Source organism: Eptatretus burgeri, unplaced genomic scaffold (genome assembly GCF_056783735.1).
Source record: "Eptatretus burgeri isolate ZD-2024b unplaced genomic scaffold, Ebu_testis_v1 Ebu_testis_scaffold_3195, whole genome shotgun sequence".
NCBI classification, from domain to species: domain Eukaryota; kingdom Metazoa; phylum Chordata; class Myxini; order Myxiniformes; family Myxinidae; genus Eptatretus; species Eptatretus burgeri.
Window position 1 is genome coordinate 95,197 of NW_028225133.1, and position 27,218 is coordinate 122,414.

Genomic DNA, 27,218 nt, shown 5'->3' on the forward strand with positions numbered 1-27,218 from the left:
CACGACCTCAGCCACCGAAGGTGTTTGAGGTTAATAATGAATTTTTGAGGTTAAAATTTTTCAAAAGGTCCACATAGGCCACGTGGTCAACCCGACATGGGCCAAATTTTTGAATTGTTTATTTTTGCATTTACCGATCCAAATTCACCATACACCTCCAGGACTTCACTTCAACCTTTCCTTTTCCGAATCTTATGCAATTTTTATCAAAAAATAAAAATAATAAAAATAACAAAAACGGTCTAAATGCTTCATCTTCCTCTTTCACACAGGTGGTTCTCATTACTGTATCATGATTCACCGCTCTTTTTCTATTTCAACAGACTGCTCTCAATTCGACCTTTCCTTCATACCTTGTCTCAAAAATTCCAACTGTAACAGCGTTTCTTCTCTCCATTTTATTAATTAGGCTTCATTACATCCCTCAGGAAATGCGTTTCATCGCATTTCTGAATGAAATATTTTTAAAAAACCACCGTTTGCAATGAATGTTCGTTTTCCATCAATCATCCTTTTATTCCAACTTCAGTGCCAACTCACCCCTAACACCCCTCCCTCTCAAAGCAACCATCACACTCTTCCCCTCCAAGCTTCCCTGTCAGCTTTATCAAAAACACGCACCTCACCCTTCTCCCACCATTCACCCACCCTTCTCAAAGTTGCCCCCATCCTCACATCCACAAAGCTGCCTCCTTCCCCTGCCCTCTCTCCCCCAGACGTCTCTGACTCCCTTATATATGTCCCTGGTTACTCCCTCCTCTGGTATGACAGTCCTGAGCCTCGTCCTGGTGGAGGAATTACTCTCTTCATCAAAAACTCTATTCCTCACTCTCCATGCACTGCCCTCACTCCCCCACAACCCCAGGAATGCGTCTGGCTCCGGCTTCCCCTCCACTCCCACCTCATATTTGAATGTGTGTTGTACCATCCACCATACAGTGATGACTCCATTTACACCTCACTTCTATCCTCTCATCCGAACTCTCTCTTCCTCATAAGTGGTGACTTCAATTGTTATCATGCCAGTTGGCTGGGTGTGGGTACCTCTCTCACCTGTCAATGCACTTCATCAAAACACATTGGACTGCCTCAACCGATCAACTTCCCGACCCAGATTTCAACCAACAATACTCCATCTCTTCAGACTGATTTTGACAAATTTCCCTGAAAATATCTGTTCTTCCTCCACCACAATTGGTTCAACTGACCATGTGCTTGTCAAAGTAGACATCTCTTCCAGACTGGTCTCCCATCACTACTTTCTCCAACATCAACTCGTCCTGGGAATTCTTTCAAAGAAACTTGCTCTCCCAATATTCCCCCTTGCATTGAAATCCCCCAGGACTAGATGAGTATCTCGCCTGGGGCACTGATCAATCACAGTCTCGAGTGTGGCATAAAATGCTTCCTCCACGGTGAGACCACTCGCCCCAGTCGGAGCATTTTCAGAGTCTCGGGAAAGGACACACAATGAGTGACGAATCCTTCATCTCATAACCTCAAAAAGTTGTGGACGTATTCGGGCGAAACTTAGTATTGAGGTTGGGTGTGGGACACGGAGGAATTGATTCGATTTTGGTGAAGATCCGAATGCAGATCCAGATGCGAGAGATTTATCATTTTTAAGGTGATTCTTCAACATTGAGAGATGGGGCCAATAACGATATATAGCATGACATTTCAAAACTTTCTTGGCTCCAATATGTTCTGCAGCAGGATGAGCGTTGTGTGGTGGATGTATGTGCTCCACTGAGTGTCCTCATATTCGTTGTTTTCATTCAAATGTCTCCCACCAAATCCACTGTCAGTGTTTACTCCTTCCAATATTTTTTCTTGCATTTCAACAAGCCTCAATTTTGTATGAAAAATATTCATTTTCATGAACGTAATGTGAATAACAATTGAAGTGAAATGAAACAAAACATTTGGAAAAGACGAGAAAATATAAAGGGAACTCGAAGAAAGCCACGATGTGTGAGCAATATGTATCAAATTGGAACAATAAATATCAAAGTAGTGGAGGTCAGCAGGAAAAAAAATAAGATGATAGAAAGTAGAGTGAAGACAAATAAAAATTTAAAGGAGCAAGGTATGTGGTGGAAAAAGTGGTGACTTTCAGAAGATATCCTTACTTTGAGGGCTTCTTGCCAAGAGGGCTTCAAGCATTGTCTCTCCGGATCCAGAGTAGGTGGGTCCAAAGTGTTTTGAAAAAGGATCAGCACACAGTCCATGATAGTCATAATCAAATGTGGAGGTTTGGCGAGCTTCCTCACTGTTGAAATATCTGATGGTTTAATTGTCTGCAACGATGGCAAAAATCCAAATACCAACAAATTATGGAATGTGGTCCATGCCGATGAATCAAGAAGGAAATATTTCGCAGAGATAAATATAAATATAACAACACTAAATACTGGTGGTGGAAAAAAAAATCAAGATCATATTATTATTATTATGATATATATATATATATATATATATATATATATATATATATATATATATATATATATATATATATATATATATACACAAGTACGTGCCCGTGCCCGTACGTGCAAACCAAAAAAAAAAAAAAACTTTCAAACCGCGAGCCAGAAACAACTACACAGGCCGTTCCTTCGCTCTCGTCAACTACGACTGGATTGGGGCATTGTGTTTATCTATAAATGTGCATAAGAAATCGAGAAATTATTCGAATGCATGAAGTCATCACTATCCGGAAGTGGTGTGTGCCCGTACGGTTTTGTTGGTCGTCCTTGAGCCCTCTCCTGCCCTTCCTCCCTTTCTGAATGAATATCCCTCATCAAGCACTTCCTTGACAACATTCGGACGTATAGTGGCAGCTTTGCGATGACGAGCTTCGGGCACAAGGAAGCTGAAATCCGAGGCTGGAACCCGAGCATCCGGATCCAAGGTCAAGTGTTCAACCGCATTGGTCAGCTTGCTCCCGCCTGAAGAGGGCCAGCCAAAGTTTCTCCAGGTCCACTTCCTGGACTCACACACCAAGGAGCTGGCTGCCAGGAACCACACATCCTTGAGATGCTCACAAAGTGGTTTCACGAGAATAATCATCTGGTCCGTGAGCTCAAGACTGCAAGAGAAGTACTTGCAGAAGGAGGCAACTCTGAAGAGTGCCAGATCATCATCAGAGAGAACAAGTGACCGCAAGAAGAGCACGCACGCCGCTACAACGCCGAGTCTGCCCCAGAAGTCGCCATCCTCATGGACAATGGGCCAACAGAACCCAGAGACATTGCCCTCAGACTTCGCGATGGGGGCATTTAAAAGGATCAGTGAGCTGCATGCATCTTATGATGCACTCCAGTATCCCTTAGTATTTACATATGGAACAGATGGCTGCAGCATCCATCTGGTGGCCAGGACTGCTACTGGACAGGATGGACGAAAACTCATACAGCTGCAGTACCACAGCTTCCACATCATGGTGAGAGAGGGCAACCACATACTGCAGATGCGACGACTCTTTCAGCAGTTTCTGATCGATGTCGACTGCGAGATCGAGACAGAGAGACTGGGCTTTATCCGCCGGACAAAAGAACTTGCTTGCTGATAACTACAACAACAATAAATAAATGTGAAATATGTCCAAAATTAAATGTGATATATAAATGTGATATTTATGTGAAGCACCACAATTTACCCCTTTCTTATTCCTATTTTCTTCCCCCGGGCAATGCCGGGTACTCCAGCTCATCATAAATGGTATCACAAAGAGGTCAGGTGAGGTTCGGTATATGGGAGCGTGCACCGGATCAGCACGTCGCTGGGTCTAATTTCCGCCGGTACTCCAGGGGCCTCCATCTGGCCACCCCAAGGCAGATGCCTGGCTCATGATCTCGCCGCAATCCGGTCTCCAAACCTCAGAGAGAGCTGCAATACCGATGTTCAAACGCTTGAGCTCAGATGATAACAGAGACAGGTGATCATCCTCTATTAGGGGAGAGGACATTCCAGGCAACCACCCAAAGGGACCACTTCGGGTTAACCCAAGGAGACCACCATCTGATGGATGACACCTCAGTATCACTATGAGAAACACGACCGCAAAGTGACCCGGGAAGGTCTGTGGGTGTTTGACATGGAGTGAGATGGGTGATTAGGGTTGGCACTTGAAGCTCCAAGTAACGAGACGACTCTCATGTCCAAGTGATCTTTGATTTCTTAAAACATTTTCCCCTCTGTGTGTTGGTGCTTGATGGGTGTTGTTAACGCAACCTGAGATGATGGAAAGGGCTGTATTTTGTATGGTCTGTCAGGTGTTGAGATGTGTCGTTGTTCGGTTGGAGGCTCAAGATAATGAGCTGGTGAAGTCAATGATTGATCTCGTGTACTGTTTGTGTTTTCCTGATATTGTGATATGACTAAGAATGACATGGATTTGTTTCTACCCCCGATAATACACCCCAAACCCACCTCCTTCAAATTCCCTGCTTTCCTTCCTGGAAAGTCCCTGGAGTGTCCATCTTGTTTTCCCTGTGTATCCTGCCCCATCCCTCTCCCTTCCACAGATCTCATGTGTCTGTTCCACATTGTTTTTTCCTTCCCTCTCCCACCCCTCTTGTCTCCTGCTCCCCTTGTTTTACGTTCATTCATGTTTTACGTTTTACCCCCATTTAAAATGTTTGTGTGTAAGTTGCAAAGCCTTGTTGATAAGGCCATCTGTATCTGTGTTGTATTGACGGATTCTAAGGTTATGTGTGCATTTTGGGAGTTCAGCTGATTGGTTGTGTGCTGGTGGTGGTGGTGGTGTATAGAATGGAAGTGATGGTGGTGGTGTATGGGGTGGAAGTGATGAAGGTGGTGGTGTTTGGGGTGGAAGAGATTACAGTGGTGTTAATTAATTTAGGACTTGTCTCGATGCATCGTTGTGTGGGTCTGAGCTTGGATTTACCAGAAAGCTGCTCTGCACATCCATGTATTTGTGTCGTTAGATCAAGGCCCGATGAAGCCATATTAGCCGCACCTTGTGCAGTGGATGGAATCCCCCTCTGGCCCTGGAGCTGGTGATGTGAGTTTTACCTGTTGGGCAAATGTATATTGTGGTGGCCCCACATTAGTTTCTATATTTATGGCAAGAAGGAAGAGAAAGGGGGAGGACTGCCACAAGGAGGTCACTCCCCAAAGAGGGAAAAAACTGTTTGGTGTTGGTATGTGATGTGTTTGTGAATGTGACATATGGTGATTTGAGTGTTTGTGTATGAGGGTTTCTTTTGGAAGATGAGAGGGAGTGGGCAGATCCATGGGGACCGATCGACACTCTGATCGTGGCTGCACTACCCTGACAAATCTGGGTGGCAGGGAAGAGTGGGGATGATTTGGGCCCCATATTGTATTGGGGGAGGGGTCCAAACATCGTGAAAGGGTATCCACGATAGTCGTTTTTGGAAGTTGTTTCTACAGGCAGGACAAAAAGAGGGATGAATGCGTAGAGCTGAGTACTGATTCTGGATTTTGGGAGTTTCATCAGAAGAGGGTTGATGGCAGACGGTGTGTACCCGACAAATATCTGGGGGACAGAGCATGGAAAGAGTGGAGGGCGCAAGAACAGAAAGGTGGTGGAACACAGAGAGACCACCGACCTATCTGCGATGTGAAAGTGACAGGCCTGCAGACTCCGCTTCATCACGGGAGATTCCAATGATCTTAAAGACCTTGATTCCCACGGCATAAAGTTGAGCAAGGTGTGAGGCAGGTGAGCCAGCCTGGAGGGGAGAGCTGAACTCCATCAAGCTGCGGATGAAGGCCTTGCAGGTGGGAAGGAGTTGTATGGAGATCAAGTCAGCTTCTCAATTGACTGCTATAGAATACGGGCACAAATACGCTCGACACGGCCTCCATTTGTTCGTGGATTTCATTGGAGCTGGTACCTTCTTGGCATAAAAATTTGATGACACCATAATGCTCAATTTTTATGAAATTAAAAATTGCATCAAGTAGCAAGCTTTTGGATTATACTGTGAAAAAAACAAACATCATTTTTATTAAACTTAATGGTATATTGACAGCATGAAGGTGAGTTTACGAGCAAAAGATCTGTTGCTCTCAGGTGCAAATGCATCCCATATCCCTAGAACATTTTGAAATCATCGAGTATTGTGCCTGCTCCAGTTGTATATGGCTCTTGGATAATTAGGAGAAATATCAAACAGAAGTCAAGATAAAATATATGTATGTATATGTCAAATAAAACAGACCTTTAATGCCTGGTTTGCTGCTTCAAGAGCTGGCTCGGCAGCTTTGAGCTTTTCCTTTGCCACACCTGTTTCTGTGGCAACAGCATCCAGAAGCCCCTGTGACTTCTCTTTCTTAATTAATACAAAATCCTTTACCTTCTCTGCCGCGAGTACACTAACTCTCACTTCCTCCACAACCTGAAAAGAAGACATTCAATTGAAACAAACGATCAATAAATACGACATACATTTCATTGTACTCATTCATTGCAAAAAAAAAATCACATGAAATTAATGATGTAATTAACTTCAACACTCCTTGGTTCCAAAACTGGATTAAAAACGAAATCCAACATGACGCACCACTTTTCCACATAAAGATGAGTGAGGAAGAGTAGCAGTGCTTGGGAACAGACAATAGTTATGAGGGTGGAGGCAAGTCTTTACAATGCAGATTACATTGTATCCAAAATCTGGTGCTTCCCAAATCACCCAAACATTTACTGCCATCCTCTCCAGCCTCATCTTTCATTACTCGAATGGCTTTTGACATTGGATTGTGAAGGCAGCGATTTGTTGCTCTAATTGCAAGTGTTCACGACGTGTCTGCAGATTGGATTCCAGATGTATTCAACTTCCATTTTTAAACAAATTAAGAACACCAGTTCCATGATACGGAATAATGGTATGATGACTTGTGGGACAACGAATGGCACTTTTAGTGGATAAATTAGACCAAAAGGTGGTGTACTTTGTGTGGTGTTTGTGTACTGGTGTGTTACATAACTAATAAGAGACATAATTGGAACTACCACTTTATAACTGCTGGTAGTGATGACCGGGTACCAAAATGCCCTGCTTTGATGCAACCCCGGTTTGATCGGACGCCTGACCCTGACCCATGAGGTTTTTAATTATTATTCAATTGAATTTTGAATGGGATGAAAATAAATTCAATTCAAATCAAATGGAAGACCAGACAGGTACATTCCTGCATTGGATTCATCAGAAGGAACCCCAACAAGGAAAAAACAAAGATGAAGTAATCAGGAGGAACCTGGATAGGATTCACATTTCAGAGGCTACTCCTCCACCCTCAAACCCATTCTGGAACAGCCAAATCAACCTTATTCAAAAATAAAAAAATAAAAAAACCCACATCAAAAATTAAATAATTCTGCCTGCGAGAGCATGTGTCCGATCAAGTTGAAATTTAAAACATCTATTTCCCATCACGACTAAATCACAATTTTGAAGCTTCGCATCGATTCATGAAGCGGTTCCAGAGAAAACATTATTTAATATTTTCTTCGATACAATATGGTTGCCAAACCATGTGACTTATTAATTATTCCTTGACGACCTTGAACAGGCATGCCTTGTGGAACATTTATGTGAAGTTTCCCCTCGATCTATCCAGCCGTTCTGGAGAAGATTTTTTATGTTTTCAAGTAAATCCAATATGGCTGCCAAACCATGCGACCTATGATGTTAAATGTGTGAACCTTTTGTTCCTCATGGATAGGTGGTCATTCGTATGTGTAAAGGTTCGCCTCGATCTGTTCAGCCATTTGAGAGAAGAAGATTTTTTGAAGGTTTACATAAAAAAATACAATGTGGCTGCCGAATCACGTGACCGATGACGTCTCATTTAATTTTTTTGTGAACTATTTTATCCCTCGATGAACTTCAAAAAATTTCATACTGATTGGATGTCACGTTCTACATATGCAATTATGACGTCATTTAAAAATCTCTCATTCCCCATGAGGAGTATTTGCTATGTGCCAAGTTTCAATTTTTCCCTTGGTGCAGTTTCAGAGATACGTCCAAAGTTTTTCCGTTTTCACCAACATGGCTACCACACCACGTGACCGATGACGTCATCATTATCGCTCCAACATGCCACATGTGTAGTCGCAATAATGGTGAAAATTTTGTCTCATTCCAAAAAGCGGTTACAGAGAAAAACATGAAAGTTCTGTGCAGACAAACAAGACTGTATCTCCTGTAGACCCTTAAAGACTCGATGACACAACAAAACAATCCGTGAGAATTCGACAAAACAATCGGTGAGAATTCGACAAAACAATCGGTGAGAATTCGACAAAACAATCGGTGAGAATTCGACGAAAATCCGTGAGAATTCGACAAAACAATCGGTGAGAATTCGACAAAACAATCCGTGAGAATTCGACAAAACAATCCGTGAGAATTCGACAAAACCATCCGTGAGAATTCGACAAAAAATCCGTGAGAATTCGGCAAAAAATCCGTGAGAATTCGACAAAACAATCCGTGAGAATTAGACAAAACCATCCGTGAGAATTCGACAAAAAATCCGTGAGAATTCGAAAAAAATCCGTGAGAATTCGACAAAACAATCCGTGAGAATTCGACAAAAAAATCCGTGAGAATTCGACAAAACAATCCGTGAGAATTCGACAAAACAATCCGTGAGAATTCGACAAAACAATCCGTGAGAATTCAACAAAACAATCCGTAAGAATTCGACAAAACAATCCGTGAGAATTCGGCAAAAAATCCGTGAGAATTCGACAAAACAATCCGTCAGAATTAGACAAAACAATCCGTGAGAATTCGACAAAACAATCGGTGAGAATTCGACAAAACAATCCGTGAGAATTCGACAAAACAATCCGTGAGAATTCGACAAAACAATCGGTGAGAATTCGACAAAACAATCCGTGAGAATTCGACAAAACAATCGGTGAGAATTTGACAAAACAATCGGTGAGAATTCGACAAAACAATCCGTGAGAATTCGACAAAAAATCCGTGAGAATTCGACAAAACAATCCGTGAGAATTCAACAAAACAATCCGTGAGAATTCGACAAAAAATCCGTGAGAATTCGACAAAACAATCCGTGAGAATTCAACAAAACAATCCGTAAGAATTCGCCAAAACAATCCGTGAGAATTCGGCAAACAATCCGTGAGAATTCGGCAAAAAATCCGTGAGAATTCGACAAAACAATCCGTGAGAATTAGACAAAACCATCCGTGAGAATTCGACAAAAAATCCGTGAGAATTCGACAAAACAACCCGTGAGAATTCTACAAAAATATCCGTGAGAATTAGACAAAAAATGCCTGAGAATTGGACAAAAAAATCCGTGAGAATTGGACAAAACAATCCGTGAGAATTCGACAAAACAATCCGTGAGAATTTGACAAAACAATCCGTGAGAATTCGACAAAACAATCCGTGAGAATTCAACAAAACAATCCGTAAGAATTCGCCAAAACAATCCGTGAGAATTCGGCAAAAAATCTGTGAGAATTCGACAAAACAATCTGTGAGAATTCGACAAAAAATCCGTGAGAATTCGACAAAACAATCCGTGAGAATTCGACAAACAATCCGTGAGAATTCGACAAAACAATCCGTGAGAATTCGACAAAAAATCCGTGAGAATTCGACAAAACAATCCGTGAGAATTCGACAAAACAATCCGTGAGAATTCGACAAAACAATCCGTGAGAATTCGACAAAACAATTCGTGAGAATTCAACAAAACAATCCGTGAGAATTCGACAAAAAATCCGTGAGAATTAGACAAAAAATCCGTGAGAATTCGACAAAACAATCCGTGAGAGTTCGACAAAAAATCCGTGAGAATTCGACAAAACAATCCGTGAGAATTAGACAAAAAAAATCCATGAGAATTCGACAAAAAATCCGTGAGAATTCGACAAAAAATCCCTGAGAATTCGACAAAACAATCCGTGAGAATTCGACAAAACAATCCGTGAGAATTCGACAAAACAATCCGTGAGAATTCGACAAAACAATCCGTGAGAATTCGACAAAACAATCCGTGAGAATTCGACAAAACAATCCGTGAGAATTCGACAAAACAATCTGAACTATTTCACTGAACCCAAGCACAACGACGGTCAACTCAAATGAACTACCTTATCTGTTTTCTCTGAGGCGACTGCAAGGCCTTTTTCTTTTTCTGCCAGATCTTTGGAGAGCTGAGTGATGGACTCACTTGCTTCGAAGAGCTTGTTCAGGCCTGCGCGTGGCAGAGAAAATTTATCAACAATTAAAAACATTGTTACAGATGCCTGTTTCCACCGTACTCGCCATACATTTCACATTTTATATGTCAAAACATCAAGATATATTGTGAGGCAAAGATGGAGCCTCTCTTTGAACACTGGTCTTCACATCCCAGGAAAGGTTTTTTACGAAGACCATCCCAAAACTTGCATATCATGAGTCATCCATGTGGAGTCGAGGGATCTACAGGTCAGGTCAGGTAAGGGAGCATGCGTCGCCGGGACTCTATGGGCCTTCGTCTGGCCATCCCTCAGGGAGATGCCTGGCCCATCCCAATCTCCTTCAGATGCCGATCGACCTGGCACAACCACGAGGCACGTGGTCGGTCCGTTGGCCTTCTCCACCCATAAGGCTCCCTTTCTGGGAGAATCTGGTGAGCAGGATCAGCATCAGGAAAATGAGACACATGTTCACATAGCCGCAGCTGACGCTCGCAGACAATACATGTAAGAAATCTCGTCTGAATCTCTCTCAGTATCTGGACACAGTCTGACCAGCAGTAGTCAAGGATTCTCCGAAGAGACGCGGCACCGCATGAGTTAAGTCTCCATCTCTGATCCTTGTTCAGAGTCGAAGTCACATCCGTAAAGGAAGAAAGGAATCACGAAGGATTTAAAGACTCAGACTCTAGTCCTCCTGCAAAGATACCGACAGCGGCACACCCCATGATCCAGTAAATCCATGACTCCACAGGCCTGACACAGACGTCTATCAACCTCTGGCTCACAACATGTGGAGACCTAAATATTACTGCCATGGGAAATGATTCTCTCCGTGACCTCAACATCCTCACCACAGACAGGTACAGACAAGATAGCAGCATCCGACATGTCATTGAAAGCCTGGATCCCAGTTATGACCCAGGAAACCCAAAATACCAGCGGCTCCGACTCCCCATTCAGCACCTGGCGAGTGCCCTTCAGGATATCCAATGTCTCAGCAAAGATGACTGCATCATCTGTGAAATCAAGATCAGAGATCCTGACAATCCCAAATGATGCACCCACTGGAGCTTGAACTCTCCAAAATCCTCTCGAGAATCCAGTCCAAACAAGCGCTGAAAAGTGTGGGGGCCAGTACACACCCCTGACAAACTCCAGCAACAACTGGAAATAAGTCAGGGATAGAACCACCACATGTCACAGCACTCTCAATACCAAGGTACAGTTCAGATTATCAGATTAACCAGTTTTAGTGGCACCCCACAAACACCCAGAATCCTCTCGAGGGCATCCCAATTCACTGACTCGAATGCCATGCGGAGAACAACACAGGCTGCAAGCAGCCCCTGTTCAAACTCTCACCTGCCTTTGGTGATGACCCGAATTGCAGCAAGGATATGGTCAATCGTTGACCTCTTTGGTGTAAATCCCGACTGTTCTGGGACCTGGTGGTCAAGTAGATTGTGACGCACCCTATCAAGAATTATCCGAGCAAAGGCCTTGTCCAGCACCGAGAGCAGTGTCACCCCTCAGTAGTTGTTGCAGTCCTGGTGGCCACCCTTCCCTTTCCAGAGAGGGACAACAAGGCCCCTCTTCCAGTCAGTTGGGATGATGTCTGTGCTCCAGAGCACAGAACTGCATGTCATGACACGAGTACAGCATTTCCACCAGCTTTGGGAAGTTCAGCATGGAGGCCACAGATCCCAGGAGCTTTATCCTCTTTCGACTGATTCACTGCAGTCTGTATTTCCACAAACGAAGGTGGAAACACATTAGGCCTCTTTATCTGCCCTCAGCGAACATACAGTTTTAGACCTCAGCCTGGCCCTGCGATCTGGTCAATGCTATCCAGTGTCTTTTGGGAGACAAAGTTCTTCTTCGTCTGATGAAGGGTTCCAAGACATCCACAGGCAACATCAAGGATGCTCGTCTTGAAGGCACTCCGCAACTCATCAGGATTCCCTGAAACACCCAGACCCCCCCCCCTGTGGAAGTGTAAACGATTATTTTACATAATATTTGTTGTTGTTACTGCAATTTATGAGTGCCCATGCTCTTTAAAATTGAGCAAGTAAGTTTAAGTTTTCACTGTGCTGGAATCAAAGGGTTGTATAACAAGAACCAGTTCCTAAAAGTTCCATAAGTATACATGTGTTAACCATGCACTGAACACAGCAACGTACACTGAGCACAAAGCAGCGGTCATTCACAAACAATTTGACATAACTTGAAGAAGAAAAAAATTAAATTGTCCAACGACACAAATTATTCAAAAATATCAAGAATAAAGAAATATCTGAATTGCAGTTTGGCTGAAAAACCCACGAAGCAGTTTCTTTCATAATTCTCGCTGGAACTGTGTCTGTTCCTGGACCCTTCCAAACTTTTAAAATGAGAGACAACTTTCAGATTCTTTCTAAGCCTTGTCTAAGTCATCGAGCTCTGTTCCGCCCACTGATTCGTTCACTGAAATAAAAACTTTTCCTCCATAAGTATTCCTGTCCTTCCACTGAAGGTTTGATGAGAAGTATTTCAGTGCTCGTGTGTTGTGAAAAAATGACAATCATTGCCAATCCAAATGTCAAGCTTGGTTGATTCAGCAGAGTTTGATAATCCGCAATCTTCCCTTTAATCCTTCAATAGTTTATGACAAGTACTTTCAGCTTTATTACCCCCATCGAAGGAGAGGGTATTGCATTTGGGTCCGTGTGTTCGTAACTTGGCGAAAACTTTTTTTGCCAAGTTTGTTGGTCTGCGGTGTTTGTCTGTTCGTCACACGATTTTTGGCCACAGTTTATCAAGCAATCCTTCTGAATTTTTGTTTGTGTGTGAAGGGGAATGGCCAAGGACAGCAACGATTAATTTTGGTGAAGATCCGAATGTGGATCCGGATCTGAGGATCTTTCTGGTGATTCTTCACCATTGAGAGATCGGGCCAAAAACTATGTAATAGCATGATGTCTCAAAAAGTTGTGGACGAGTTATTACAAAATTTGGTGGATGAGTTGGTGAGGTGACAAGAACAAGCCGATTCGATTTGGGTTAAGGTCTGGATTCAGATCTGACCTATCAGTGGCATACAAAGTGTGAACTATCCAGCCTGGCGGAGGTACGTGCTCTCTAGAGTGCTGTTCTGTTTCGTCAAGTTGTCACTCCATGAGTGATTTTTTCATTCGTCTGTCTGTTTGTCCGCACAGAACGTGAGTGTTTTTCTCCGGAACCACTTTCAGGGTAAATCCAATATGGCTGCCAAACCATGTGACCTATGGCATCACATGTGTGAACCTTTTGTTCCTCATGGACAGGTGGTCACAAGTGTAAAGTTTCACAATGATCTGTTCAGGCAACTTTAAAGAAGATTTTTGAAGGTTTTTTTTTTGGTCAAACAATGTGGCTGCTGAATCACGTAACCGATGACGTCATCAATTATTTTTTTCTGTGGACCATTATATTCCTGAATGACCTTCAAAAACTTTCATGGTGATCAGACGGAGCGTTCTACATTTGCAATTATGACGTCATAACAAATCACAATTACTCCTCATGAGGAGTACTTGCCATGTGCCAAGTCTCAATTTTTTTCCTTGATGCGGTTAAGATACAAACGCCCAAAGTTTTTTTCTTCCAAAATGGCTGCCACATCACGTGATCTATGATGTCGTAATTATCATTAAAACATTCCACATGAGTAGTTGCTCGTCTGGTGAAAATTTCGTCTCAATATGATCAGCGGTTGCGGAGAAAAACACTGAAGTTCTGTGTGGACAAACAAACAAACAGACAGACAAACGAACAAACAAACGGATACACAAAGGAAATCAGCTTTCCTATTGTTCCAAAGAGTTTCCAAATGCATTCCTCTCTCCTTCAGTGAGGGTAATAACTTTCTTTGATGATGAAGTCAGGTTCCCAGTGGAATTATACGAATTAAGGAACCTAAATTCCAGACTTATAGATACTCCCAAACCGAAGAGACAACTACTTTGTCTTAACCACAAGATGTAAAGATACAGGAAGCAGCATTTAAGCACGATGATCTTGGTATCGGTGGCACAACAGAATGGACGAACGGTGAGGATCAAGAAAATATCGGGCTGAAACCGAGATGCTGATGCATGTCACCCTGTTCACCTCACCACGACATAAGATAAACTCGTCTGCTGCTCACCCTGTCTGTAACTCGCAGGCTCACTCAATCTGTCATATGAGCAATCAAGGAAAACCCCCCATGGTGTCCCCTTGGGGCACTGGAAGGTTGGGGTTATTGCTGCACTGCCGAGATGAGAAATGGAAAGGTCAGTCTGAGTGAACTCGGGTGCTGGTATGGATGGCAATTGCAATAGCGATGGCGGTAGCCCTTGCATTGTGTCGTCTCGTACCGTGTTGAGTCGCAATGTGAAACTGCTCGGCAGACGAGTGAGCGAGCATGACTGAAGCGCGCACCCAATTGTGAGATCCTTCATGATTTGTTCCAGCCACAGTGTCCCATTGATCTCTCGGAGGGGTTCAGTTCGACTTGGGTGGCTTGCCGCTGCCTCCAATCCCCCAACAAGCTTCAGGCTTTCTCAGACTTTCATGTCAGACACAGTCGAGTATAATGTAAACAACACACAGAGTGCATATGCCATGCATAGTTGTGGGTGCAGCCATTAATGGTGCAGCAGGAAGTGATGTAGCCATGGCTTTGCCAATCCTCGTCGACAAGAAATTCTGCTCACCAGAAAGTCTGTGGTGTGGGATTCACACACATCATCAGGGCTTGACATTTTGGACGTGAACAAGATTGAACTCAACCCACTGACGTCTTCTGCTGAAGCAGGTGATGGCTCCGCATCGCACTCTGGGGAATGCTGCTATATCATATGGATCCTTAAAGCTGACCCGTGATGACATGCAGAACAGGTGATGCAGCTACTCTTACAGGTAGTGGTGCTCCACAAACTTAAACTTCACATCACACCATTTGAAAGCCTTTATCCCCGAGCAGGGGTCAGCTTTTTGGGGGTTCCAATCATGATACCCTTTCTTGTGGCAATGTTATTTATGGCCGGATACCATTCCTGACGCCAACCCTTCAGTCGCCTTTGACCCTGCAGGGATAATTACCAGTATACTGGTGCTCATTTTGCCGACCTTCGGAAGGATGACAGGCTGAGTCAACCCCGCTGATGCGAACTCAGCAGCCAGCGGGGCTCGAACTCAGGACCTCGAGGATCCCAAGCCACCGCCTTAACCACTGAGCCACACCAGGCTCATAAAACTTACACTTTACAATCTTAAATTATGATTATGGCGATGATCAAGGAAACAATTATTGGTGTTTTATCAGAGGTGAGAATGAAACCTACCAACGAGCATATGATCTGCCAGGTGATTGATTTGTGAATATTTTTCTGTGTACACAGTCTTGTAGCTGTTGATGAAGGCGAGGTAAGACTTTGGTGTGACATGTGTGCGACGGCGATACCTAAGGAAGAAAACATTAAGTAGTCGTTCGTGCCACACAATTGCCCTTTCTTCATACGGATGAAACTTGCGGCATGAGACAGATTCTTACCTCTGGAAGTATTCCTCACATGTTTGGGAAACTTTATCGTGAAACTCGGCCGTTGTTTCGATGAGTTGTTCTTTTGTATCTTGCGAGCAAACGATGAAGTAGTCTGACAAAAAATGGTGGGCGACGGCCACCAGCGCCTCTCTTGGCCACCGACTGAACCAGTCCACTGTGCAACCAGAAATAAGTCCTGGGAATCTCAAAGCTCGTGAGCGGAACTTTTCTCCAACCTAAGGTGGCGAGAGCAGGTCAGTCGATTAACTTAATGTAATAAAGCTTCAGCAAGGTGGAAATGCGAGATAATAAATGTTGCAATTAATCATATTTTACATATAAATCACAGGATTTTAAATTGATCAACTGTGAAGGGAAGATGTGCTTCCTTTGGATGGCACAAGTTGTTATGTTATGCACCAACTTCACATCGTGACCATTGTGTGCTCAGAATATCAAAATTTTTTTTAAAAGTCTTTCTTTTTGAAACTTTTGAAAACAGTGGCCCATTATGTGCTCAGACATCGCTTAATGATAAAATTCCTGCTTTAAATGACAAGGTCCTCCCACCTGAGCTCCTGACCACTAACAAAGCTTTGGTCCACAGCCTGATGGAGAACTGCTCCCCCCTCTGGGCTGGTGCTCCTGCCTCACACCTTTCTCGGCTTCACGCTGTGGAAATCATGGCATTTAGGATCATTGGCATCTCCTGCCATGAGGCTGAGTCTTCAGGCCTCTCACTCTCACAGCGCAGGCAGGTCGGTGGTCTTTCTGTCTTCTACCATTTCCTCTCCGATCTCGCCCCCCTGCTCTCTCTCTCTCTACGATTTGTCCCCACCATATTTCCGCAGGGTGCTCAAGGTCTGCCAACAACCCTCTTCTGGTAAAACTTCCAAAATCACGAATCACTGAGCTCACCTTCACTCTTTCATTCCTCTGTTTTCCCACCTTTGGAATAAACTCCCTCACTCCATTCAATCCCATTCTTCCCTCCAGGCCTTCAAAACAGCTGTTCACCACCACCTCTTATCATCCCCCATCGAAATCCTTGATCTTTTCTACCCCCATTAATCCACCCAAGCCCACATCCTTCAAATTCCCTGCTGTCCTTCCTGAAAGTCCCTGTAATGTCCATCTTGTATTCCCCGTGTTCCCCGCCCCCATCCCTCTCCCTTCCACAGATCTCCTAATGTCTCTGTTCCCCACTCTTTTGTCCTTCCCACTCCCTCCCCTCTTGTCTCATGCCCCCCTTGCTGTGCGTTGTGTGTTCGCTCTCATATGAGCCTCGACAAGGTACACAAAAAAGGTCGTTCCATCAGTGACAGAATGCACTCTGAGAAAAGATTGAAACATTGCACCTGGGCGCTGTGTTCATGAATGAACAGTCAATTCCCAAGCACAGAGGAGGAATGCCTATTCTGAGGTTTGGAGGAATTTACTTCGTTAATTTGGAGGAATTGACCAATCGGCTCACAGCGCCCCCCCCCCCCCAGCACGTCTCACATACTCCACCTGATTCCCCACAGCCGCCACCACATCCGCAGCAGTTCCCACCGTGAAACCTGCTGCTCCCACCATGCCTTCCACATCCCCCGTAGCCCAAATCACATCTGTTGCAGCCCCTACCACATGCCCTGCAGTTTACACTGTGCACCCTGCTCCCCACACTTCCCCACCCCACCGCGTACCTTGCCACCCCTCCATCACTCCTGCTGCCCCTGCAGACCCTGCTTGTTCCGAAAATGGTGTTGCCCAACCTGGATATCAAGAACTCCAATCCTCATTCTCCAATGTCTTCACTATCCTCTTACAGCCCTCTGAAATACCTTTGGCTGCATCGTTGTATTCACAACTTCCTCTCATAGTTTCTCTGTGTGATGTACTGGCCACCGGATGATGAAAACCCAAAAACCTCAATTTCCTCTTACATTTATCAACTCAGAACGATCTGTTCCAACGCAGTTGTTACTCATCTGCAGCGATGTGTGATTGTGGGTTCCTCACAACCGGTGCACTTCACATCCCGGATTTCCGCAGCTGGAATAACTTCCCTCCCGGACCCGGTTATGAAGAACTTTCCATCCAACCTCTCCTATTTTTCCTCTGCTTATCTGACAGTGTTATTGTCCAAACCCATATCTTTCTGGCTATTACAAGTGAGCAACCTCAATATGTTAGGGTGGTGGTCTTGGGCTCCTCGGAATGTTGAATTAACACCAGGTGGAGTGGCAAAATGAGTGCCAACTTGCTGGTATCCTGTGTCGGAGTGGTGACCTGTCCAGGATTGTACCCTCATAGCCAAGGAGACTGCTTAAGCAGCACCAACGCTCCATGCAGAGTATGGTCCCAATTGATGGAACCTCAATACCACAGAACATGGCTGTTTGCAAAATCCAATTGGCAGAGACTGCGATCTACCCTCTGCCACAGCATCTGATATCGATTCTGCCAGGGAATACTTTTACAAAAGCCAATTTTCTCCAATGCACGACTTCACGTCATCTCATCTGTGGCTCTACTAAAATCCCATCCATCCTATAATCCTATAATACACTGAATTCTGGAAGAAGGCAGTTGTGGTCAGGCAGCATGCTTTTTTCAACATGGAAGGCAAACCCGACTGAGGGTAACTTTAGGTCACTCTGGGAGGCTCGCCACACGTGTGCGTCCAACCTGACGCAAGGCGAGAAACGTCATCTTCCAAATCTCAAGGTTGAACTCTCCAACCAGTCTCCTTAATCCTAAAAAATCATGGTGCTGCCGAGTTGAGTCCCTTTCTGGTGTGTGTGTGTGTGTGTGTGTGTGTGTGTGTGTGTGTGTGTGTGTGTGTGTGTGTGTGTGTGTGTGTGTGTGTGTGTGCGTGCGCACGCGCGCGCGCTTCCTCAACATTCGATTCTTTACCCCAAATGGTATATCTGAAGATTCTGTCCAACACGAGGCAGAATGTCTGAACTCTTTGTTTGCCTCCAAATGCCGTGTACCCAACACATCCCGTTGTGTCCCAATCTTACCCCCTCCTTCCACTGTCTGCTGCATTTTGCATTCTCATCCAAGAAGGCAGAAAACCTTCTGTTCAGTCTCGACGTTGCTTCCTCAATGGGCCCAGAGAGCCTCAGTGCCCATGTTCTCAAATCGTGATCTGTGGCTCTTGCCTCTCCTCTCTGCTCTATTCAGCCTGTCCTCCTTTGGATGCCTCCCATCTGCCTGAATGTCAGCAAACATTACTCCTGTCAACAAGAAAGGTGAAAAAAATAGACATGTTGACTGTCTGATGTTGACAAATAGACAATAAAAAAATAGACTGCTGTTCTCATGTTGCATGGATGTTGGTGGCCCATATCTATTGATTGCCATCTCTATAGGTTGGTGGCCTCTCTTGTTTGAGCTACCTCTGCTTTCTCAGCCATCCCATCATCCCCACTAACTCCAGGAAGTACCAATTCTTCCGGTAACCCTTCATTAAACTTTCAAAATCCAAGCTGACTGCACACCTCAGCTCTTTTGTTCCTCAATTGTGGAATATGCTGAACGACATCCAAGAGGCTGTGCTATCCCACTCTTCCCTCCAGGAATGTGCTATCCCACTCTTCCCACAATCTTTAATACCCCAATAACCTTTCCTAACCCAACCCTCTTACTGGAAATTTGCAGTTTCCTTCCCTCTGACCTCTCTTATTTTCGATTTGTTCATTATCTCTAATAATTAATTTCTCCACTGGCCTGCTGTCAATTTGTTCCCTCCACCACCTTGCTCTTCTATGAGCCTCATCATTAGAAGTGCCACTTAAAACTGCTGGCAGTGATGCCCGGGTCCCAAGACGTCCCGCTTTGATCGGACACCTGACCCTGACCCATGACGTTTTATGTTATCATTCAATTGAATTTAGAATGGGATTAAAATAAATTAAATTCAAATCAAATGGAAGACCAAATACGTGCGGCACTGCAATGGAGTAATCAGAAGGAGCCCGAACAAGCAAAAAGCAAAAATTAAGTCATCAGGAGGAACCTGAATAAAGGATTCACATTTCAGTCGCTCCTACTCCGCCTTCAAACCCATTCAGTCACAGCCAAGCGAGCCTTTTCAAAACAAACAAACAAACAAACAAAAACAAACTCAGATAAAAAAATATTAAATAATTCTGGCTGCCAGACCGTGTGCCCAATCATGTTAAAAATTATAACATGCACCCCCCGTCACTTCTTGATCATAATTGTGAAGTTTCACGTCGATTGATTAAGCAGTTCCAGAGAAAACAGTATTTAATATTTTCTTCAATCCAATATGGCTGCCAAACCATGTGACCTATCAAGTAATCAATCCTTCACAAACTTGTACACCCAAGGCTTGCGGAACATTTCTGTGGTTTCCCCTCGATCTGTCAAACCGTTCTGGACAAGAACATTTTCAGAGGTTTTCGGATAAATAAACAATGTTAGGACAAACAATAAAAGGTTGGCAACCATTGTGCAGGCCTCATGAGCCTCATGACCTCCTCCTTTATTGAAGTTCCTTGTAAGGAAACTCAAATTTGATTTTTTTTTAAAAAAGACAATAGACCAAAAACGAGGTACAACATAAAATGTAAAAAGCCAGGTAGTTCAGCGAAACTCACAGGTGAGAAGCACAACACAACGTGCAGGTTTTTCTTCGCTCTTGAGATGAAGTAATCGTACAGGTTGTCCTGAGTTGGAGGTTGTCTGGGTAGTTCTTTCTTCATTACAGGAATGAGATTTTGGCATATTTCATCGAGTTCGTCACGTGGAAAAAGATTTGAAATCTTTGTAAAAAAAGAACATAAAGATAATGACAACAGGAAGAATAATAACGATGACAATCATTTTGCAAGAGAACATCGACATTCTTATTTCTTTAATCATAATAGTGCGTGCCCGTACTTGCGTGGCCATACGTGCAAAAACAAATAAACAAAACTTTCAAACCTTGTGACAGAAACAACAAACTCACAGGCCGTTCCTTCGCTCTTGCGTGCCCGTACATGCGTGGCCGTACGTGAAAAAAAAATAAACAAAAAAACTTTCAAACAACTACACAGGCCGTTCCTTCACTCTCGTAAACGACGACTGGATTGGGGCATTGTGTTTATCTATAAATGCGCAAAAGAAATCGAGAAATTATTGGAATACAGTGTCATCACTATCCGGAAGTCCGTACGTTGTAACCCGTAATGGGGAACGCGGATGAGGATCTCTTCCCCAACGGCCACGCCGACGCAGCAACGTGTCCTGTCATTGGTAACTAAATGGCACCCTTTCCCTATCAGCCATGCCTACGCAGCAACGTGTCATGTCATTAGTTTGGGAAACAAATGGCCACAACTTGGGAACCACTTGGCCGATTAATATCAAACCTTGAAAAGGCACATACTCAGGGCCCCAGCAAAAACCTGGCAAGTTTCGATTAGATCGGACCAGTGGTTGGATTCCGGCTGTGTTAAATTGTGGTGATTCAGACTATTTCAGAAAAAAACAACAACAAACAGACAGAAAGGGGGTGAAAAACATAACCTCCTTCACCTTCAGTGGCAGAGGTAATCAGCTGTTCCTGTCGGTTTCCTCTGCTGGGTGGTGCATTTCACAGAAAAGACTCAACCACGAGAACCAAGGTGCTTTCAAAAGACTTCCCGGATAAAGTTGTGGAAAGACACAGATCAGGGGATGGGCGTACAAATATTTTTAAGGCCTTGAATATCCCTTGGAGCACAGTCAAGACAATCATTAAGAAGTGGGATGTGTATGGTACTACCAAGACCTTGCCTAGGTCAGGCCGTCCATCCTAACTGGATCACCAAGCAAGGAGGAGACTGATCAGAGAGGCCACTGAGAGGCCAATGGTAACTTTGAAAGAGCTTCCACGTGCCTCTATGGCAAAGACTGGTCACTGTGTGCACGTGACAATATCCCAAACACTCCACAAGTCTGGTCTAGAATGTACAGTGGCAAGAAGGAAGCCATTACTCAAAAAAACCCAACTTGAGTCCCGTTTGAGAAATGCAAAAAATCCACTCCGGAGATTCTGAAGCCATGTGGCAAAAGGTTTTGTTGTCTGATGAAACCAAGATGGAAGGTTTTGGTGGAAATGCAAAACATTACGTTTTAGCGCAAACCCAACACATCACATCATCCAAAGAACACCATCCCTACTGTGAAGCATGGTGGTGGTAGCATCACGTTATGGGGATGGTTCTCATCAGCAGGGACTGGGGCACTTGTCAGGAAAGAAGGGGAAATGGAGCAAAATACAGAAAAATCCTCGAGGAAAACCTGCTGCCCTCTGCAAGGAAGCTGAAATTGGGATGGAAGTTCACCTTTCAGCATGACAACGACCCGAAGCACACAACTGAAGGTGCACTGGAGTGGTTAAGGAAGCTACACTGGAGTGGTTAAGGTCTAAAAAGATAAATGTCCTTGAGTGGACCAGTCAGAGCCCTGATCGAAATCCAATGGAAAATCTGTGGCATGACTCGAAGATTGCTGTCCATCAACGTTCACCACGGAACTTCACTGAGGTTGAACAGTTTTGTGCAGAAGAAATGGTCAAATATTACCAAATCAAGGTGTGCAAAGTTGGTGGAGACCAATCCCAACAGACTCACACCTGTAATTACAATCAAAGGTGCTTCCACAAAGTATTAACTCAAGGGGGGTGGACACATCCAACCAAGATATTCCAGTTTTGTATTTTTAATTAATTTTCTGTAATTTGTAGAACTTGTTTTTCACTTGGAAGTTGTTGGTTACGATGTGCAAATACAAGTGGGGAAAGTCTGATTTAATGTGATTTAATTCCAGGCTATAAGTGAACAAAAGGTGAACATTTTGAACTTTCTCTCGGCACTGAAGCCCCCCACTGTGGACCTTTGCGATATTGCCTTTTTTTGTATACCTTGTCGAGGCTCGAATAAGAGCGAACACACAATGCACAGCAAGGGGGGCATGAGACAAGAGGGACAGGAGTGGGAAGGACAAAACAGTGGGGAACAGAGACATTCGGAGATCTGTGGAAGGGAGAGGGATGGGAGGGAAACACGGGGAATTGAAGATGGACATTACAGGGACTTTCAGGAAGGAGAAAGCAGGGAATTTGAAGGAGGGGGTTTTGGGTGGACTAACGGGGGTAGAAAAGATCGAGGATTTGGATGGGGGATGATAAGAGGTGGTGGTGAAAAGCTGTTTTGAAGGCCTGGAGGGAAGAATGGGATTGAATAGTGAGGAAGCTTATTCCACAGGTGGAAAAAGAGGAATGAAAGAGTGAAGGTGAGCAGTGATTCGTGATTTTGGTAGTTTTACCAGAAGGGGTTGTTGGCGGACCTTGAGTGCCCTGCGGAAATATGGTGGGGACAAATTGCAGAGAGAGCAGGGGGGAGGGGTGAGACCGGAGAGGAGACGGTACAAGACAGAAAGACCACCGACCTGCCTGTGGTGAGAGAGTGAGAGGCCCAAAGACTCAGCCTCATGGCGGGAGATGCCAATGATCCAAAATGCCTTGTTTTCCACAGTGTGAAGCCGAGAAAGGTGGGAGGCAGGAGCACCAGCCCAGAGGGGAGAGCAGTACTCCATCAGGCTGCGGGCTAAAGCTTTGTAAGTGGTCAGGAGCTCAGGTGGGCCGAGGAAGGACTTTGCACGATGGAGGATTCCCAGTCGGTGACTGGCTTTGCAGGCGAGGTTTGAAATGTGACTTTCCCAGGAAAGATCATGGCAGATAGTGAGACCCAAAAGCTTGAAAGAAAGGACTTCGTCCAGAGGATTGTTGAGAAATTGGATGGGTCGGTTTTCCACACGGTCTTTTCGGAGAGACATAGTGAGAGTGTGAGATTTGTCCGGATTGAAAGACATGTTCCACGTGTTGGACCAGTTTGTGATTTTACCCAGATCTGCAGTGAGCAGATCCGGAATTGAGGACATGGTTCTGGAATCGAAGGCCTTCCATGTCAATGGAATCTCACATCAGCTTGATTATTTCTCACCTCCTGCCCATTCATTCCTGTATCAAACCCTTGCTTCTCCAGGTTGCACACATTCAGTCAAAAAGCCTTTCCTTGTTATTCTTCCCAAGTCTAAATTCAATGCCCACGTCCAATCTTTCACAACCCTCTGTATTTATATATTTTTTTCCTTGTGGAATTGTCTTCCTGAGTCTGATGTTTCAAAATATTCTGCACAAGATTTTAATTCTGTTTCCCACAGCTCCCTCATTGTCTCTCCCATTTCCACAATTGAGCATCACAAAACCCCCATGAAACATGAGCATTTTCTGCAATTTTTCCATGTCCTGTGGTGTGTCGGTTTTTTGTTGTCCCATTGTTTTTGATTTGCCTCTTTTGTCTCTTGATCACATCAAAAAGACTTCACACTTGTAAATATCCACTGGATATTTAAATAATTGTTACATCTTATCCATCCATGGGGACCACACTCTGTGCAGAGCGTTGGTGCTGCTGAAGCAGTCTCCTCGGCTATTGGGTGGAGTCCTGGACGGGTCACCACTCCGACACAGGATACCAGCATCCTGGCACTCATTTTGCCGACCTCGGAAGGATGACAGGCAGAGTCAACCCCACCTGGTATTAATTCAACAGCCAAGTGGGATTTCAACTCAGGATCCTAAGACCCCAAGCCCACCACCCGAACCATTGAGCCAACACCAGGCATAACATGTTATCATGCTGTTTTATCCATCTCGGATTTACAAGGTTGGAATCAGAGGTGCTCACGCCGTATCAAATGGGAAATATGGCAATGTTGATGATAATAACGTAAGATAATGATGATGATTATGACAATGACGAAGAAAAGAAAAAACAACCACAATCATGCACCTCTCCAGAAGACAACATGTTGTTGATATACTCCAGAAAGCCTTCCTCCTTGATTTCGTTATCAGTGAAGACGAATGTAACTCCTTTTCCATCTCCACCAGCAATCCGATACAACAATTTCAGATCGTCCATCAGGTTACTAACATTGTAGAATCTGTAAACATTTGCAATGGTAACATTAATAAATCGAAAAAAGTGCCATTTATAGGTTTTCAACATTAAAGAGTTTCACGCGACTGTCGTGGCCAAAAATATCGGCACCCTTGTGCACTTTTTACAAACAATGCATCATTTGTTCCGGAAAATTGTTGAAATTAAAGAACCTTTTTGGTGTCCACGTATGGATTTATTTGGTTTGCAGTGGAACAAAACATAAAAAACATCTGAAAAAAAAATGACTAAATCCTCACTTATTCCGCACAGAAATCCTAAAATGGTCCGGACGACATTATTGGCACCTTTTATGAGTTGTTTGAAATCATTAGATTTCAAGCAGGTGATTCTACTTTACTTTGGAAATGAACTCACCTGTTGTGAGTTGCAGGTGCATGTAATATTTTTTAAAATCACTCATTCAACCAGTTTGAATGGAGAAAAGGAGTCATTCTGCTGTTTTCAGCAGATCAGCAGCAGATTCTGCTTCAGTCAGGTCAGGTTCGATCTGTGACCTGCTACAGGTACCATGTAAACCTGTATTAACCTGTTTCCATGGCCAGGTTTTCTGGTGAGGAGAGTGTTTGGATATGGACACCCAGCAGGATTAAAAACAAAACCTGTCAAAGGGCGGAGGAGCTCCTTGTGAGCCAACGGCCATCCATATCTAGTGCCCAACTGTGTCTGCGGACGTCCTCCTGCAGTTGGGTTACTTCTTATTACGAGGTTGGTGGCAGAATTTGCACTCCGGCCACCGTGAAACCCTTCATTCCGCAAAATACAAAAACGCAAAAAAATCTGGAAACCCACTCCGTGGGAGTACCTCCTGTGCAGGTTCCCTTCACAGGGCAGCTCACCGGATGACGGGATTGGGGCAAAACCTTCGGGACCCCCAATCTTTGACGATAGGAGGGAAACCACGGGGTAACATCCCTGGGTCAGATTGCGGGAGAGTGTGTCGGAGTGGTGCTGAGGTGTCGTCCACCAGACGGCGGTCTCGTTGGGTTAACCTGAGGCGGTCCCTTCGGGTGGGTGCCTGGAATGTCCTATCCCTAAGAGAGGATGATCACCTGTCTTTGTTGTCATCTGAGCTCAAGCGTTTGGACATCGGGATTGCAGCTCACTCTGAGGTTCGGAGACCGGATTGCGGCGAGATAATGGTGGGTGGTTACACCTACTATTGGTCTGGTCGCTCTGATGGTTACCATACCCAAGGAGTTGCTGCAGCTGTGTCCAATAAGCTGACACCAATGATAATTTTGGTAACACCAGTCAACGAGCGTATTATGAGATTAAGGATTCATCACTCCTTAGGTGTCATTTTCCTGGTCTATGTTTATGCTCCGACTGAGGCGAGTGATCTCACCGTGAAGGACGCATTCTACGCCACGCTCGAGTCTGTGGTTGATCAGTGCCCCAGACGAGATACACTTCTAGTCTTGGGGGATTTCAATGCATCGACTGGAACTGATAGGGATGGTTATGAGGTGTGTGTTGGTCACCATGGCTCAGGAACTATGAACCAGAATAGCACTAAGTTCCTTGACTTTGCAAGAAGTCATGGACTTAGGGTGGCTGGTTCATGGTTTCAGCGCCCACAAGCTCATCGCTGGACTTGGTATTCCAACGCTGGCGGTGTGGCAAAGGAGATTGACCATGTCCTCATTGACGGTCGTTGGAGGATGATCCAGAACTGCAGGGTCTACCGGAGTGCTCAGTTCCTCAATACTGACCACAGGCTTGTTGTAGCAACTCAGTAGGGTAAGAATACTGATTCTGGCTCACTTTTCCCCATGTAAATGAATGGGGGATTTTCAGCGATTCATATTTTTTTCCCTAAAAATAAATCCCCTTTTTATCCCAAGGTATATTTATTTGTCTCCCCTTTTAACCTGGAGGTTGAACCTCATTGAATTGAACACCTGGGGGTTGAACAGCTCACTCATTGAACCTATAAAGATTTGTTCATTCTCAAATTCCTTCAATAGTGTAATTTTCTTTGCACAATAATCCCCATCTAAAATATTGACAAACAAAACATTTGAATCTTTATATTTTTTAAGATACCCCATTTGTGCCATTACGAAATGATAAACTTCTCTTAATGCTCTCATCTGACCACCTCCTGAGCCACATATCATTTTGAGATTATAGTAAATTGTTTTTTCATTGTTCAATTGATAACCATCAAAGTTTTCAGTCCATTCAAGGATATTCATTTTTTTCTTTACATCCTCTAACTTACTAGTTTTTAAATTAATTCGCTTATTTGTTTTATTTACCTTTGTTTTAGTTATTTTTTCAATAAGACTTATTTGATATTTTTCACATTCATTATGTTTTCCATTTATATACCAAGACTGAGATTTTCTCCACTCTTTAGTTTGATTAATACTTGGTTTAACCATTTATATATTGTGAAAAAACCAGCGGTAGCCCTTAAAAA

General features: G+C 44.0%; 1 protein-coding gene across 1 annotated transcript in view; it reads right to left on the reverse strand.

Moving 5' to 3' along the window:
• LOC147006369 (dynein axonemal heavy chain 8-like) overlaps window positions 1-27,218 on the reverse strand; it is a gene marked incomplete at its 5' end in the record, with an annotated part of 86,445 nt that overhangs the window by 17,735 nt on the left and 41,492 nt on the right. Inside the window, 7 exon segments of the mRNA XM_085869003.1 lie at window positions 2,133-2,300; window positions 6,219-6,395; window positions 10,139-10,242; window positions 15,580-15,698; window positions 15,789-16,015; window positions 20,396-20,560; window positions 24,620-24,773. Of these exon segments, the coding sequence (XP_085725129.1) occupies window positions 2,133-2,300; window positions 6,219-6,395; window positions 10,139-10,242; window positions 15,580-15,698; window positions 15,789-16,015; window positions 20,396-20,560; window positions 24,620-24,773 (1,114 nt within the window).